Source organism: Camelus ferus, chromosome 12 (genome assembly GCF_009834535.1).
Source record: "Camelus ferus isolate YT-003-E chromosome 12, BCGSAC_Cfer_1.0, whole genome shotgun sequence".
NCBI lineage: Eukaryota > Metazoa > Chordata > Mammalia > Artiodactyla > Camelidae > Camelus > Camelus ferus.
Window position 1 is genome coordinate 12,588,389 of NC_045707.1, and position 14,103 is coordinate 12,602,491.

Below are 14,103 nucleotides of genomic sequence, written 5' to 3' on the forward strand. Positions count from 1 at the left end.
CCCACCCGTCCCCACGCCGGCACACGCCCCGCCCCCACACGTGCCCCGCCCCCCCGCGCGCTGAGGTCACTTCCGTCGCGCTTCGGCCGCTGTACGTCAGAGGTGTGCGCGGGTCGCCCTGAGCTACATCGTTTCCTGGGCGGGAACAGCAAAATGGCGCCAGAACTAGTGGCGGGCTGAGGCTACTGGCCCCCTCCAAGCCGGAGCTGTGGTCCCCGGGCCGACCCGGCCCCTCCCGGACATGGAGGACGTGGAGGCGCGCTTCGCCCACCTCCTACAGCCCATTCGGGACCTCACCAAGAACTGGGAGGTGGACGTGGCGGCCCAGCTGGGCGAATATCTGGAGGAGGTGAGGGCGGCCCCCGGGGAGTGGCGCGGGGCGCGAGCTGCCGGGCATCCCCGCCGCCTCCTGGTGTGTGTCCGTCCGGCGCTCTAACCGCACTCGTCCTCAGGCTCGTTTCTTTTATCCATTTCTGCCCCGAGAAGACATCCCTTATTAGATTAAGCTGGAACTGTCATTACAGGTCCAGTGAGCACTGAAATTGGTTTAGTGGGTGGTGACCAGCACTTTTCTATAATAGAGTAGAATAGAATTTGTGTGCATGTTTGGGTGTGTGAGAGATCTGGATCATGATATAAGAGATTTCTTATCTTAGATTTTCAAACCAGTTTCAGGCTACTGCCATGTTCATCGCATCACTATTAATCTTTTCTCCATATTTGACAACTATGTCTAGACCTCGTTAAGGAGCTGTCCGCCGCATTTCTGTACTTCACTTTTACTCCTCAGCGCACTTGTGTTGCTCTTGCTTAGATCAGTAATGACCTCCCTCTTACCAAATCCAAGGGTCACCACAAGTGTCATCCTAGCAGCATTTGTTGGGCTGACCACACCCTCTTTTTTGAAACAGGTTTTGGTATTCTGATTTTCTTCTAATTTCATTGCTGACTGTTTCTCTCCAGTCTCAGTGTTGAGCTCCTCAGGGTGTGGTCTGAGCCATCTCTCTACACACTTCCCCTAAACAATCTAATTTATTTCCATGACTTTAGGTATCTCGTGTATGAGGACAACTCCTAAATTGGTTTATTTTCCCCCTGCCCTCCTCCCATTTATATTTACATTCCAGGCCTTTTCTCTGAATCTGTTTTGTGTTTACAGCTACATCTTGACGTTCCACTTAGATGTCACACAAGCATCTCAGACTTAATATACTTAAAGGAAAGCTCTTTATTTTCCTGCTCAAATCCCAGTGTTCCTGATCCTGGTACATGGCACCACTGTTAACCAAGGGAAAGCTAAGAAAAGCACACTCCACACCAGTTCACCCATGAGTTCTGTCAGTTATGCCATCAGAATTTCACTTGAATTCACCCGTTTTCCTTTTTCTCTGGTTCAGGCCACCCTCTGGCTCAGATTCATGTAAAAACCTTCCTTCCCAGACTCCCTACTGTTGTTTTTGGCCCTATGCAATTCATGCTCCACCCAGCTACAAGTATTATTCTTTAAAGTTAAAATCAGACTACAGCACTGCCCTGGCTAAAACCTCTCAGTGGCTTTCCACTGCTCTCAGAATAAAATCCAAACTTCCTTCTCTGGGAGTGAGAGGAACAGCTCAGTGGTGGATTAGCTCTGCACGAGGTCCTGAGTTCAATCCCCGGTACCTTCATTAAAAATAAACAAGTAAATCAACCTAATACCCACCACCCCCAAATAAAAAACAAACCTCCCTTCTCTGAATCTGGCATTGCTCACTGCTTTCGCCTTGTCTTAGGCTCTTCACCTGTTCTTTCCAGCCAGTTAGTCTACAACACCCAAGCTCATTCTTTGCTGAGGGTTTTTATATTTTTTGCCTTTGCTGGGGAATATTCTTCGCCAGTTCTTTTTATGACTGATTCCTTGTTGTCCTGTATGTTTCACTGTAAATGCCAGCTGACCACTGTGTCTAAAATAGTTCTCTCTGGTAGTGCCTTCTGTATTTTAGAATGCTCATTACAGGCTGTTCTGTACCTTGTTTGTGGTCTGTTTCCACGCCAGCATGTAAATTCTGGGAGGACAGGGACCATGTTCATGCGCTCTTCCCTTTGCTTAATAGAACGCCTAGCACATAGTAGGTGCAGAATAAATGTTTGTTAAAAGAACAGTTGATCTGATGATGGGCCCTACATGCTTGAACGTACAATCTCCTGAGAGAATGCAGAGAACTGTGCCAGGTGGGGCTACTGCAAATTCAGGCTTCCACATGGAGCAGGGTGCTTGGGGGTGCCTGGTAAACCTACTTCCTTTCTTGGTCAGCTCCCCTCCTGCTTCGTAGGTCTGCTTTTCCAAACCTTCTCTGCCCTGTGAAGCCCTGGTTTCCCTGCCTCTGGTTTTGTTTTCCTCCTCCTTTCATTTTACACACAGCTACCAGAATACTTTTCTTCTTTTTTTAAAAACACATTTTATGTTGTAGTTCTCTCTCATCCATTTATTGACTCATAAGTGTTGACTGTTGTGTGCTAAGAACCATCAAACACTGAGGAAACAGTGGCAAGCGAACAGCAGTCCCTGCTTCATTCTTGTGGGAAGTTGGATCTAATGCAGTAACCACCCAGAGTTGTAAACATAACATGCATTCAGTGCTCACTCAAGCACTGTTTTATGTGCTTTGTGTATATAAAGTCATTTCATCCTCACGAGAGCCCTGTTAGTACAGATACCGGTTCTACAGAGGGGTAGAGAGGTTAAATGCTCAAAGTCCTGGCTAGCAGGTGCCAGAGCAGAGCCCACCCTCCTCCCCACTCGTGTGTCTTTGTGTAACCACAAACTGCTGAGAGGTTTGAAAAGAAAGTTGAGGGTTCCATGAGGAGTTTGACTGGGGGACCTAACTTTGGTTTCCTTTTTTTTGTGCCTGTGACCTAACTTTGGGATGAAAGATGTGGCCTTGTAGCGAGCTGAAAAGTGTTCTATGGTTCTGGGGCGGAACGTGCTTGGCACCGGGGAGGGCCGAGGACTGGAGGGGAGTCTTGTCAGATGGGGGCTCTGTTTAGGGTTAGGGTTTTTTTCTAAGAGTGGCTGAAGCCTGTTAGGGTTCTGAGTGGGGTGAGGTAATCTACCTCAGATCTTAAGACAAGCGCTAGCTGGCGTGTGAGGAGGTGAGTGGAAGGCAGGAGAATCCAGTTAGTGCTGGCGGCAGGCCAGAGGTGAGGCTGGCTGAGCGAGAGTCCGGGCACTGTGGAGAGGAGCCGGCTGGCAGGATGAAGCGGAACATGGGATCGGCGTGACCTGGGCAGAGGTTGGACAGGGACTGTGAGAGAAGGCGAGAAGGAGCTAAGAGCCCAGGTCTCTAGTGGGTGGCTGGGCGGGCGGGCAGTGGACAGCTAGAGAGCAGTGTGAACCTGTTGAGTGAGAGTTCCGATTAAGACATCCCAGTGGAGTTTGAAGAAGGCAGTTGGACGTAAGGGTTGGGCTTCAGTGGGAGGTCCAACCTGGAGTGTGCATTTAGGAGTCGTTACAAGGTGAATGGAATGTGAGGTCCTGGGAGCGTTGGAGGAAAGGGCCACCTCCTCAGCTCAGAGCCCGGGAGGCCTGGCTTCCCTCTCCTTCTGTCCCCTCCCTGCACGTCCACACATCCAGGATGCTCTGCACTCCCCCGGACCGGTGTGCTCCTGTTTCCTCTCCTTCCCAGACTGACCTCGCAGACTCCCTCTGTCCTCAGGAACGTGTGCCAGAGTGGGGCCCCAGCCCCGCCTCTCTCCCAGCACGCCCTTTGCTTTGGACGTGTTTGCGTGATACTTGTTTTCCTAACTAGTTGAGTCCTGTGTCTGCTGAGTGCCTTTGTGTGGTGGCCGCTCTTCCCGAAAGGCCTTTCCCTCCCCCTGCCCCGGGAGCAGGCTCTCCCGTCTGTCTCAGCCCCGACACCACCACTTTGTTCATCACACCGTGACTGGACTAGAGGCTGGAGTTACCCTAACATTGCTCACAGTCCCCTGGGGGAGGAGAGACCCCCAACAGTGTGACAGGACCACCCAGATAGGGCAGCAAGGCCTAAGGCATGTCCGAGGGAGACTGAAGAGTTTATAGTGGGCATGGCTGGGGGTGGGTGTTCCAGGCAGATGGAGATCAAAGGTGAAGAGCTTGAAAACCATGTTGGGCCTTCAAAGTATTGACCCCGAGAAGAGTAGGGGAGGGGCCAGGCTGTGGGGAAGACCCTGAGTTACAGGTGGAGATAAAGTCTGGGGACAGTGGCATCTCAGTGGCGGTACCTAGTGGGCAGCAGCTGATGAGAGAGCTGGTCTAGATGGGCTTGGAAACTGTTGGCATACAGTCGGTGGACACAGACATTTAATGGGTGGTTACAAATGGGACTCGGGAGGCTGGGAGAGTTGGATGCTGCAGAGAACAGAGGGCTCACTTGAAAGCATTTCCTGAGTTTTTTGCTCAGAGGATTGAGATCCCAGTGTTTTATCTCTGTCTGCCTCACCCTAGAGGCTCCCCAGTCCTTCTCCCAGGGTGGGGGTCTTCCTGCCAGTCTGCCCAACTTGGCCTCGACTAGGAGGGACGCGGTATGGAGCACCTCCAGAGAGGAGCTGGTGTGTAGCTCTGGTTGTTTGTGGATGATGCACTCTAGGGGCCTCCCTCTTCCAAAACACCAGGTCTCGGAGGTCACAGGAAGTAGGGGAAATCATGGAGATCTGTCTTTCTGTCCCCCAAAGTGGACAACTCGTGAGTCCCAAACAGCCAGAGCTGTCAGTCTGAGGGCTGCTCTTGGGACCCGTCAGGGAGAGGTATGTGTAGACTCGCTTCCCACCACCCTGCTCTTGTGTCTTGCAGCTGGACCAGATCTGCATCTCTTTTGATGAAGGCAAAACCACAATGAACTTCACTGAGGCCGCACTGCTGATCCAGGGCTCCGCCTGTGTTTACAGTAAGAAGGTGGGTCCCACTGGCCCTTGGTCTTGGCATTTTAGTATCCAATGGGACCGAGGTCTGTGGTCCTGCTGGGGCAGGTGACAGGCTCCCCATCTCTGACCTGCCTCCTCTATGATTCCTTGCGACCTTTTAATGCCAAAGAACAAGCTTGAATTTAAAATCGCAGGGCTCACTTCCAGACACCCAGCAGTGTACAGGAGAGCCTCATACAACAAAGGCTCACCCAGTCCAAGGTGGCAGGAGTCCGCACTCTGTTGTAGAGTAAGGAAAAGCAGAACCACTGGGGAAAACCAGTGTTTGGGACACGCCCACGAGAAGGAAAGGTCGGAGGAAGGTAACTCAAGAAAAGTCCAGTTGTGGAAGTCAGAGCAACAGGGAATCTCAAGGCTGAAGAAAAAAGACCAAAAAGGTTGAAGTTAATTCGATCCATACAGTAAGGACTTCCAGGTATCTGTGGGGTCTGCAGTGAGAAAGTCGCCAGGGAGTTTAGTGAATGGAGAGCCAGACTGCTGGAGATGGGGGGTAATGAGAGATGAGAAAGGACACAGTAAATGTGGGTTCCTCTTGAGAAATTTTACTGAAAGGGAGGGAAGAGATTGGGTGGTAACTAAAGCAGTGGCTCTCCACCCAGGCTCCAGTTGGGATGGCTACCAGGGCCTGGACCGCACCCAACAGAGTAAAGCAGATCCAGAATCCCGGGGGTGGGGGGCACACAGGCAGGTAGCAGGATTTCTTGAAATATCCTCAGTGACGGCCAGGAGCGAAAACCACAGAGCTAGGGGTGGCTGGCCTGGGTTGGGGGGACAGGGAAGGGGAGCAGGGAGAGGAAAATGGGTGAGACAGAGTCCCAGGGTCAGGGATCTGGGCTGACCGGCTTGCCTTGAAGAGGGAAAGACACCTCCTCTCAAGACACAGGGGAGACGAATGTCTATGTAGCAAAGTTGGGCACCGGCTCTGGGGGTTCATGCCAAAGGTCCTGGTCTTCATGATGGAGAATGTAAGTCAACTACTGACCATCAGTGACTGGATAGAAATTTGGAGAGTGAAGTTTGGCAAAAGTTCAACATTTTTTTTTTTGCTGAGGGGAATGCAAAATAAAAGGTTAATGGAAAGCATTGCTAGTCTGGGGAAGAGCCCATGCACCATGCTGTCTGCACGGGGACCAGTGGCCACATTTATGAGACTTCCCTCCAGCAGTGCTCAGCTGCCCCGAGTATGAGAGCGAGGATTGTGGACCACAGTGCTGGTCCAAAACTGGCATCTAGTTGGGGGGTGGGGACTAAAAGGTGCCCAGGAGGGGAGAGTTCAGGAGTGTACTGAGGAGCTTGGTAGTGGGGTCCCAACCAGACAGGAGGGAAAGTAGCCCATGTGTGTGGGGTGGAGTGGACCTACCTCGGCACCAGGAGACATCAAGACAGTCTGAGATTTCGTTGGTGTTTGTCCTGCATAATTCCATGAAGTCAGATTCCTGTATCTTGTGCTTGTCTTAAGGAGGAGTGTCTACAACTAACTTTGAAAGCAGAAAACGTAAGGTGAACTGATAGACAAATATGTGGTGAAACAAGTGTAGTGACACGTTAGCATGGGGTCTGCAAGGCGTGTGTGAGGTGTGCAGGCCGTAGTCAGCACTGACCAGTGGGCTTTCTGGGGGGATGGAAGTATGATCTGTGCTGTCATGTATGTGTGCTCCTGAGCCCCTGAGACATGGCCAGTGTGACGGAAGAGTCTTGAGTTTTACTCACTTTAAATTAAACTTGAATCGATAAAGCCACACGTGGCTGAGGCTGCTGTGTTCGGTAGTGCAGCGCTGGACTCCTGCACCCCCGGGCGCAGGTCCCTGGGCTCCCACAGACCGAGGTTACCTTGTTTCCGAGTCTCAGTTGACCCTCGTGCACAGTGAGAATAGCAAGAGCTGGTGACTCGGACAGATGAGATGAGACGAAGCAGAGGCCCGTGTGTGTCGCAGACACCTGCAGAAGCGCATGTGTATTGTTTCTGGCACGTGGGATCTGTGGGTCAGGTTTTGCTCGCTATTGTGTTAGGCATGTCAGCCTGGAGGGAGTAGCCCAGAGGCAGCCCTTATCCCTGCCCTACTGGTGAGTGCTTTGTGGTCAGGATCTGGAAAATCCCAACCCTCACCCTGACAGTGGGGCATCCCAGACTGTGGCTGGAGCTGTGCTGGGGCCAGTGGAGACTCACAGGTGCCCCTGGGAGGGGGAGGCGGCAGGCTGAGCCTGCAGGGGCAGTGCATGGGGTGCTGGCTGGGGGCAGCACGGATGCAGGCTGCAGGCAGGCTGGTTGGGGTGCCTAGAGGGAGGGCACACAGGGCTGCGTTTGGAGCGGGGTGGGTGCCATGCACTGCAGTGGCCACGCCTGCTGCTGCTGTGTGGTGTGAGGGGACAGAAGAGGAGCAGCAGGGAGCTTCGGCCCTCAGTTCTGATGAAATGTACTGGTTCAATTGAAGAAGTGCTTTTGGCAGCCAGATTGGGTGGAATTGTGCTGGAGGTTTTGGAGAGGGCCCTGAGCATTTTGGGCGGGACCCTCTGTTCTGCGTCCTCAAGTCTTACTTATGGTTGGCAGGTGGAATACCTCTACTCGCTGGTCTACCAGGCTCTCGATTTCATCTCCGGCAAGAAGTGAGTACTAGAAGCACACGGCAGGAGATGGGGCCTGCGTGTCTGCTGTGTGTGGGGCGGGGAGGTCCTGCAGCCTCAGTGATGCTCACACGCTGACTCTCTCTCAGGCGGGCCAAGCAGCTCTCCTCTGCCCGGGAAGACGGGGCCGACGGGGATGGCAGCTCTAGGGCCCCCAGGGAGGAGGATGAGGTGAGATTTTTGGGGTGCGTGGCGTTGGCCGCTGCACCTGCTGGGCACACCCCTGAGCTCTTGGTCTCCCCACAGTTCCTGTTGCTGGATGACCTCCCCGAATCCCGCACTAACGTGGATCTGAGGGGTGATCAGGCCCCCAGTGTGAGTGCCCCTCCCCTGTGGGTGGGGGCCACACTTAGCTGATGGGGGTGTTGGAAGGTGGTGTCGTGCACATGGGCTCCCTGCCCAGATCCACGGCCCACCTGTTCTCGGCCTCTGTGCAGGACACCCTCATCGTCCCCCTCCTGCCTATGGCCCTGGTAGCCCCGGATGAGATGGAGAAGAACAGTAACCCCCTATACAGGTGGGGGCCTGAGCCCAGTGGGCGGGGGCTGGGGTATGCTGGGAGGGGGCTCTACTGCCTGTGTTTCTGCTAGCACAGCTGTCATGGGGAGGTCCTGGCCAGCCGGAAGGATTTCAGGATGAATACGTGCACCCCCCACCCCGGAGGAGCCTTCATGTTGGAGCCAGGGGGCATGTCCCCTATGGAGGCCCTGCTGCCGAGGGACCAGAAGTGTGAGGCTTGGGCACCAGGGGCCTGGTGGGAAGGCAGGGTCTTTGGGGTGGGCTATTTGTCAGGTACCCTGTGCTCACCAGCTCTGGATCTGGGAGTCCCTCCCTCACCGGGCACCCACTCTGAAGACAGGGCCCCTTTGCCCATCTTTGCCCACAGCCAGTTCCGTCCCAGGGTGCCTGAGTCCTGCACCTGCGCTGTGCTCCCCTCCCCAGCCCTGGCTCTGCCGGGCCCCTGGGAGGGGCCTTCTGCAGGGGAGTTGGGCCTACCCCGTTCAATCCCCCGTCTTTCCTAGTGGCTGGGAGGGCTGAGGAGCAGCCAATGGAAGTCTCTGTGTGCAGAAGTCTGGCCCCTGTACTCAGCGTCTCCCAGGAGCCAGGTGAGGAGAGAGCTCCCTGGTGGACTTGTGGGTGGGAGTAGGGGGACTCTGCTTGGGGTTGCACTCAGGCAGCCCAGCCTGCCCACCTCTGCCCCCTTGTTGAGGGTGAGGCATTGGGGCAGGCCTCTGAGGTTTGGACCCACCCCCTCCTCTCCAGGCAGACATAGGTGGCAGCATTTAAAGAGGAAAATTTCTAACGCATAAAATGAACCAAATGAGACGCAGCAGCAGATGAGAGTGTAACATGCTCTGCTGTTCTCTCTGGTTCTGACAGATGCAGCTGAGGGGGAGGCAGCTCCCCATTTGCTGTCTGGTCTTCAGGCTCCCTGGGACTGACCAGTTTCTTGCTTCCCTGCCCAGGCACCTCTCTGGAAGGCCCAGTGCCTGGATATAGGGATGACGAAGAGGATGCAGAGGGGGCGGCAGTGCTCCCTGAGGCCGTGGCCCCCGAGGTCCCTATGGAGCCCCAGGAGCCCAGGAGTCCAGAGCAGGTGGGACCCACAGTGAGGCCTGCCAAGCTTCAGCCCTCAGCCAGGCCAGCCCTGGCGGGGGGCAGCCACGCTTATCCAGGAAAGGCAATCCCATGGTCTCTGCCCCACTCTGCCTCTCTGGTCCTTGCACACCAGGGCAGTGGGTGTGTCCTTCAGCCACCCTGGACTGGTCCTGCACCCAGCCCTTTTGAGCGGTGGCTTTCATGTCCCTCCCTTCTCTGAGCAGCTGCTGCTTCTCATGCCCTCTGGTGCTCTTGGCTGCTCCTCTGAGTGGCAGCTGGCCTTGAGCTGACGCCCCTGAGGTCAGGCTGGCCGGCACCAAGGGGCCTGCCTCCCTCTCCCCCCGAGGGTCAGCTCTGTGCCCTAGCCTAGAGCTAAGAAATCTTTTTGTTCGTTATAAGAAAAAACCTTGTTACGCTCAGGAGAAACTATTAACATTTGATAACTTTGGTTAGTAGATGCATAGATGTTTATCATATTTTTTTTTTTGTATTTTTTTTGAGAAAAAGTACCCCATGATCACTAATTTACTAGTTTGTGTGTTCTCTTAACGTTTTTCCTAGAATTTTTGCTTTAGTTTTGTCACTGAACTACTTGAACTTCCTGCCCCACCTCCAGGGTCCCTGCAGGGTTCTTGGTGTCTGGCCCAGAGCAGAGCTGCTATGGCGGGGGGGGGTGGGTGGTGGTGGTTTGCTGGAGCCTCAGGTGGAGGAGAGAGGGGAATCCAGGCATTTCTCTGCAGGGCATCACCCGGCCCAGGAAGTGCCTGCTGCGGGAGCCTGCCTCCCGGCTGAAGGTGAGGGGTCGTGGGGTCTGGACCCCAGGGAGGGCATGCGTGCTTGAGGCCCACAACCCACCGCCTCACTGCTGCCAGCGCTCTTGGATGCCAGGCTCCTAGCCTGAGGCCCTGCGCCTGGCTTGTGAGGAATATTCCTTGCCTCATAATTGAACTTCGCTTGGGCATCTCTCTCCCTGTGTGTCCAGACTGGGGGAGGGTTCCTGTCTACCATATTCTCGTGTCTGCTTGTGCTCTGTGCTCAGGAGACCCCAGACCCCTGGCAGGGCCTGGACCCCTTCGACTCCCTGGACTCTAAGCCCTTCAGGAAAGGTAACTGGGGGAGGGGCACTCCCTTTGGGCACCCGAGTGGGGCTCACTTGGCCTGCATGGAGGCTGGGGCTCCTAGGGCATGTGGGCACAGTGGCCTGCCCTGGGCCATGGTTGTGCTCTAAGACTGTCTGCCTGCCCCCAGGTAGGCCCTACTCCGTGCCCCCCTGTGTGGAGGCGGCTCCGGGACAGAAGCGCAAGAGGAAGGGCACGGCCAAGCTGCAGGACTTCCACCAGTGGTACCTGGCTGCCTGTGCGTGGGGCTGTGGGCCTGGGCCTGGGCCAGGGCTGAGGGTCCAGGTGTGGCTTGCGGGCCATTGGCTTAACTCCTGCTGACCCAGTCCTCTTGTAGATGCTGACCACGCTGACAGCAGGAGTCCCCGGCGGAAGGGCCCCTCCTTTGCAGGTGAGGTGGGGGCCTTCTGTGTGCTCTCCTGGGGGATGAGGGCCCCACACTCTGCCCCCTCCCCTCAGCCCAGGAATACCCGAGGCCCTGGGTGGACTAGGGTGGACCCAGGCGGGTTGTGGGAGCCCCCTCTCACAAGGCCTTTGTGTGCAGACATGGAGGATCTGTACTGGAGGCACGTGAAGGAGCAACTGGAGACCCTGCGGAAGCTGCAGAGGAGGGAGGCAAGTACTGGCCACTGTCTAGACCACACTTGGCCCCACTGGTGGGAGACAGCAGTGCCTCTCAGATGCTCTCTCTGTACAGGTGGCTGAGCGGTGGCCGCCAAGGACCGAGGAGGGGCTATGGCCTGCGGAGGAGGACCGCCTGGAGGACTCCTTAGAGGATCTGGGAGTGGCAGGTGGGCACCTACTGGGGCAGGCCAGGTCGGGACTCAGCACCTGCTGCCGGCTGACCGGCTTCCTGCTGGGGTCCTCTGCTCCCAACAGGTGACTTTCTAGAGCCTGAGGAGTATGCAGAGCCTGAGGGGGCAAAGCCCGAGGAAGATGGAGACCTAGGTAGGTCTGGGAGTGGGCTGCTGGCTGGCGGGCCATGAGGGGCTCTGAAAACGGGAGGAAGGAGAGGTTGTGGCTCACAGCTGCCCACTGTCCAGAAGCAGAAGCCATGCCGGCGTCCCTGAGCTATGAGGAACTGGTCCGAAGGAATGTGGTAGGCCCAGGTGGGAGCTGTGGGGAGTGGGGAGAGGGGCCCCTGCACAGAAGGCGATACAGCCCCTGGCCCGCCCCTAGGAGCTCTTCATCACCACGTCTCAGAAGTTTGTCCAGGAGACAGAGCTGAGCCAGCGCATCAGGGAGTGGGAAGACACCATCCAGCCCCTGCTCCAGGAGCAGGTGAGGTGGGCTGGTTGGGCCTCTGGCTGAGAACAGGAGCATCCCACTGCCTGGTGGGCTAGCCCCAGGACTGTGCCCCTCCCTTTTGCAGGAGCAGCACATGCCTTTTGACATCCACACCTATGGGGACCAGGTGGTCTCAAGGTTCAGGCAACTCAACCAGTGGTGTCCCTTTGCGGAGTTGGTGGCCGGGCAGCCTGCCTTCGAGGTGTGTCGCTCCATGCTGGCCTCCCTGCAGCTGGTGAGTGGCCTAGGAGCCTGTGTGTGGGGAGGGTGGTCCCTGGTCTCTGCTGATATGTTGTCCCTCCAGGCCAACGACCACACGGTGGAGATCACCCAGCAGCCGGGGCTGGAGGCAGCTGTGGACACCATGTCCCTGAGACTGCTCACATACCAGCGGGCCCACAAGCGCTTCCAGACGTATGCCGCCCCCTCCATGGCCCAGCCCTGAGCAGGGAGCACTGAGACCAGGAGTAGGCCCTGGAGCCCTGTCTGCCACGGTGCTGGGCATGCATCTGCTCACCTCGCCTTGCTTCCTGGCTGGCCCAGCCTAATAAAGTGTTGCCATCCCACCAACCCCTTAAAAAACCTTTACAAAACTGTTCTGTGTGGAGGAAAGGGCTGGCCATCTCCTGCACCTCAGGGAGCAACCAGGTCCTGAGCCCCTTTTCTGCACTGGCCTCTGAAGGCTGCTGGTACAGACCACACGCACACACTACTGGGTCACATCCCTTTAATGACCCTGCTCAGTGCAGGACGCTGCGGAAGGCAGCCATGTGGCGCCGCACGCTGTCTGCAATCTGCTCAGCTGACCTGGCCCTGCTGTAATAGTCTGTGAAGAGGCCGTCAGGGCTGAGCAAATAGATGGCGATGGAGTGGTCCACAATGTAATCCTGGTCCTCGTCCTTGGGGCCAGCGCTGTAGTACACGCGGTAGCTGCGGCTGACCTCGGCAATCTGCTCAGCTGAGCCAGTCAGGCCCAGCAGCCTTGGGTGGAAGTCCTGCACGTAGCGGGCCATGGCGGCCACGTCATCCCGCTCAGGGTCCACGGTGATAAAGAGGGGCTGCACGGGGGGCAGGCCAGGCTCTGTCTCCAGCTGCCTCACCACCCGCACCAGCTTCTCCAGCTCATCTGGGCAGATGTCGGGGCAGTGAGTGAAGCCAAAGTACATTAGCACCCACTGGCCCCGGAAGTCGGCTTTGCAGCGAGCCTGGCCCCAGTGGTCCAGCAGGCTGAAGTCACCCTGGCCCACAGCAGCCTGACGCAGTGCCTCTGTCCGCTGTCGCTGCCGCCGCTGCTCCTTTTCTGCCCTTGCAGCCAGCCAGGCCCCACCTAGCCCAGCCCCAAACAAGGCTGTGATCAGCAGCCTAGTTCGTAGCCCAGGACCCTGGGGCCGGCCCTGCCTGCCAGCCTCCACAGGGCCCTGCCTTGACAGGAGCCGGCACCTCACATGTGGGGCCTTGCCTCCTGGGGTCCTGGGGAGGGCAGGAGGCTTGAGCTGAGAGAGCCCGTGCCAAGCCTTGGGTGCCCGAGCCAGCAGCAGCATGGACCTGGTGCTCCTGGAAAAGAGCAAAGGTTTTGGAACCAGGAGGTGCCTCGGCCTCCTGGGTCATCCTCCATCATTCTGGGGAGACTCGCCACCATCTGAAGGACCAACCCCACACGGGCTCAGCTGGGCTCAGAAGTGCTTCACCTCTGAAACTTCGCACTCTGGCCTAGGTGTTATCAAATGTCCCTGCCTGTTCCTCTTGTCCTCCAGCCTGAGACCCTCATCCATCTCATCCCACCTGGCCCCTGCCCCCTGGTCCTGCTGCTGGCTGGCCTGCCCCTGCAGCTCTAACCAGCCTAGCCCAGCGCTGCCTGTGTCTGAGTGAGCTGACTGAAAGCATTCCAAGTGCATGCTTGCTGGGATTCCTGAGCATATTAATCTGTGTGCAATAAACTCCCATTTCTTGACAGGAAGTGGGTGAGTCTCTGGCTTCAATCCCCAAAGACTGACTCCGACCCTTCTGCAGCCTTTCTCTTGAGGACCGCTCCAACCATGGAGCTTTGGTTCCCTCCCTAGGCTCAGCCGAAACCCCCCGTCACCCGCACCCAGTCTGCAGTTACCTCCTGATGCCGCTCCGCCGCCGCCCCTTCCACCCTGAACCTTTCTGGGTGGTGGTCACCTGGAAGGGAAACAAGGTTTCCACTTGTCTGGAGCCTACCTTGTCCACAGCCGGGTATCCGACAGCAGCTCTGGGCTGGCGGCCCACGCTCTGCTGTTGCTTCGGTGACCTCCGACCCTTTCTCAGGGTCCTCTGGAGGTTTGCTAGGAGGAGGTCTTAGGACTCCGCCTTACCTGCTCCGCTGCTGCTGGAAGGGCCTTCTCGAAGACTACTAAATGTCCGGCCTCTGCCCGGTCCAAAGGTTCCTGGGCTTGGGCTCTGGGCTGGATGACCTTGGACACGTCCCTTAGTGTCTACATCAGCTTCCTCCTTTGCAAAATGCGCTGTAAGCGGTGCATGAAATGGGCCTGCAAGCGAAGGCAGCCTGTGGACG

At 56.6% G+C, this 14,103-nt stretch overlaps 2 protein-coding genes across 9 annotated transcripts; one reads left to right on the plus strand and one right to left on the minus strand.

Moving 5' to 3' along the window:
• Positions 1–120: 120 nt before the first annotated feature.
• NCAPH2 (non-SMC condensin II complex subunit H2) lies at positions 121–12,149 on the plus strand. 6 transcript variants are annotated; one of them, XM_032492628.1, is made up of 20 exons: positions 122–349; positions 4,811–4,912; positions 7,490–7,545; positions 7,653–7,734; positions 7,810–7,878; positions 8,001–8,080; positions 8,159–8,292; positions 8,586–8,669; positions 9,030–9,160; positions 9,903–9,956; positions 10,145–10,268; positions 10,411–10,518; positions 10,618–10,671; positions 10,825–10,895; positions 10,978–11,071; positions 11,160–11,228; positions 11,309–11,379; positions 11,460–11,561; positions 11,653–11,802; positions 11,872–12,149. In XM_032492628.1, exons 1-20 carry the CDS (start codon positions 242–244, stop codon positions 12,010–12,012), a joined length of 1,884 nt encoding a protein of 627 aa, XP_032348519.1. In that variant the 5' UTR covers positions 122–241; the 3' UTR covers positions 12,013–12,149. The 6 variants fall into 6 exon arrangements, with proteins under 6 accessions (XP_032348525.1, XP_032348519.1, XP_032348520.1 ...); XM_032492629.1 differs by having other exon boundaries at positions 11,324–11,379; XM_032492630.1 differs by having other exon boundaries at positions 10,202–10,268.
• Positions 12,150–12,277: 128 nt separating this feature from the next.
• LOC102523770 (protein SCO2 homolog, mitochondrial) lies at positions 12,278–14,039 on the minus strand. Of its 3 annotated transcripts, XM_014554153.2 has the most exons (3): positions 13,904–13,980; positions 13,672–13,730; positions 12,278–13,121 (listed from the first exon to the last, which is right to left on the minus strand). In XM_014554153.2, exon 3 carries the CDS (start codon positions 13,106–13,108, stop codon positions 12,308–12,310), a length of 801 nt encoding a protein of 266 aa, XP_014409639.2. In that variant the 5' UTR covers positions 13,109–13,121; positions 13,672–13,730; positions 13,904–13,980; the 3' UTR covers positions 12,278–12,307. The 3 variants fall into 3 exon arrangements, with proteins under 3 accessions (XP_014409639.2, XP_014409650.2, XP_006173102.2); XM_014554164.2 differs by lacking the exon at positions 13,672–13,730 and having other exon boundaries at positions 13,904–14,039; XM_006173040.3 differs by lacking the exons at positions 13,672–13,730; positions 13,904–13,980 and adding an exon at positions 13,770–13,897.
• Positions 14,040–14,103: the final 64 nt, after the last annotated feature.

Bases quoted from the DNA above. Each gene is read 5' to 3' on its own strand.
- NCAPH2 (XM_032492628.1), top strand. From the start codon at position 242: ATGGAGGACGTGGAGGCGCGCTTCGCCCACCTCCTACAGCCCATTCGG. The intron at 9,161-9,902 runs GTGGGACCCACA...ATTTCTCTGCAG, and splicing joins AGCCCAGGAGTCCAGAGCAG to GGCATCACCCGGCCCAGGAA. The intron at 9,957-10,144 runs GTGAGGGGTCGT...CTGTGTGTCCAG, and splicing joins AGCCTGCCTCCCGGCTGAAG to ACTGGGGGAGGGTTCCTGTC.
- LOC102523770 (XM_014554164.2), bottom strand. From the start codon at position 13,108: ATGCTGCTGCTGGCTCGGGCACCCAAGGCTTGGCACGGGCTCTCTCAG.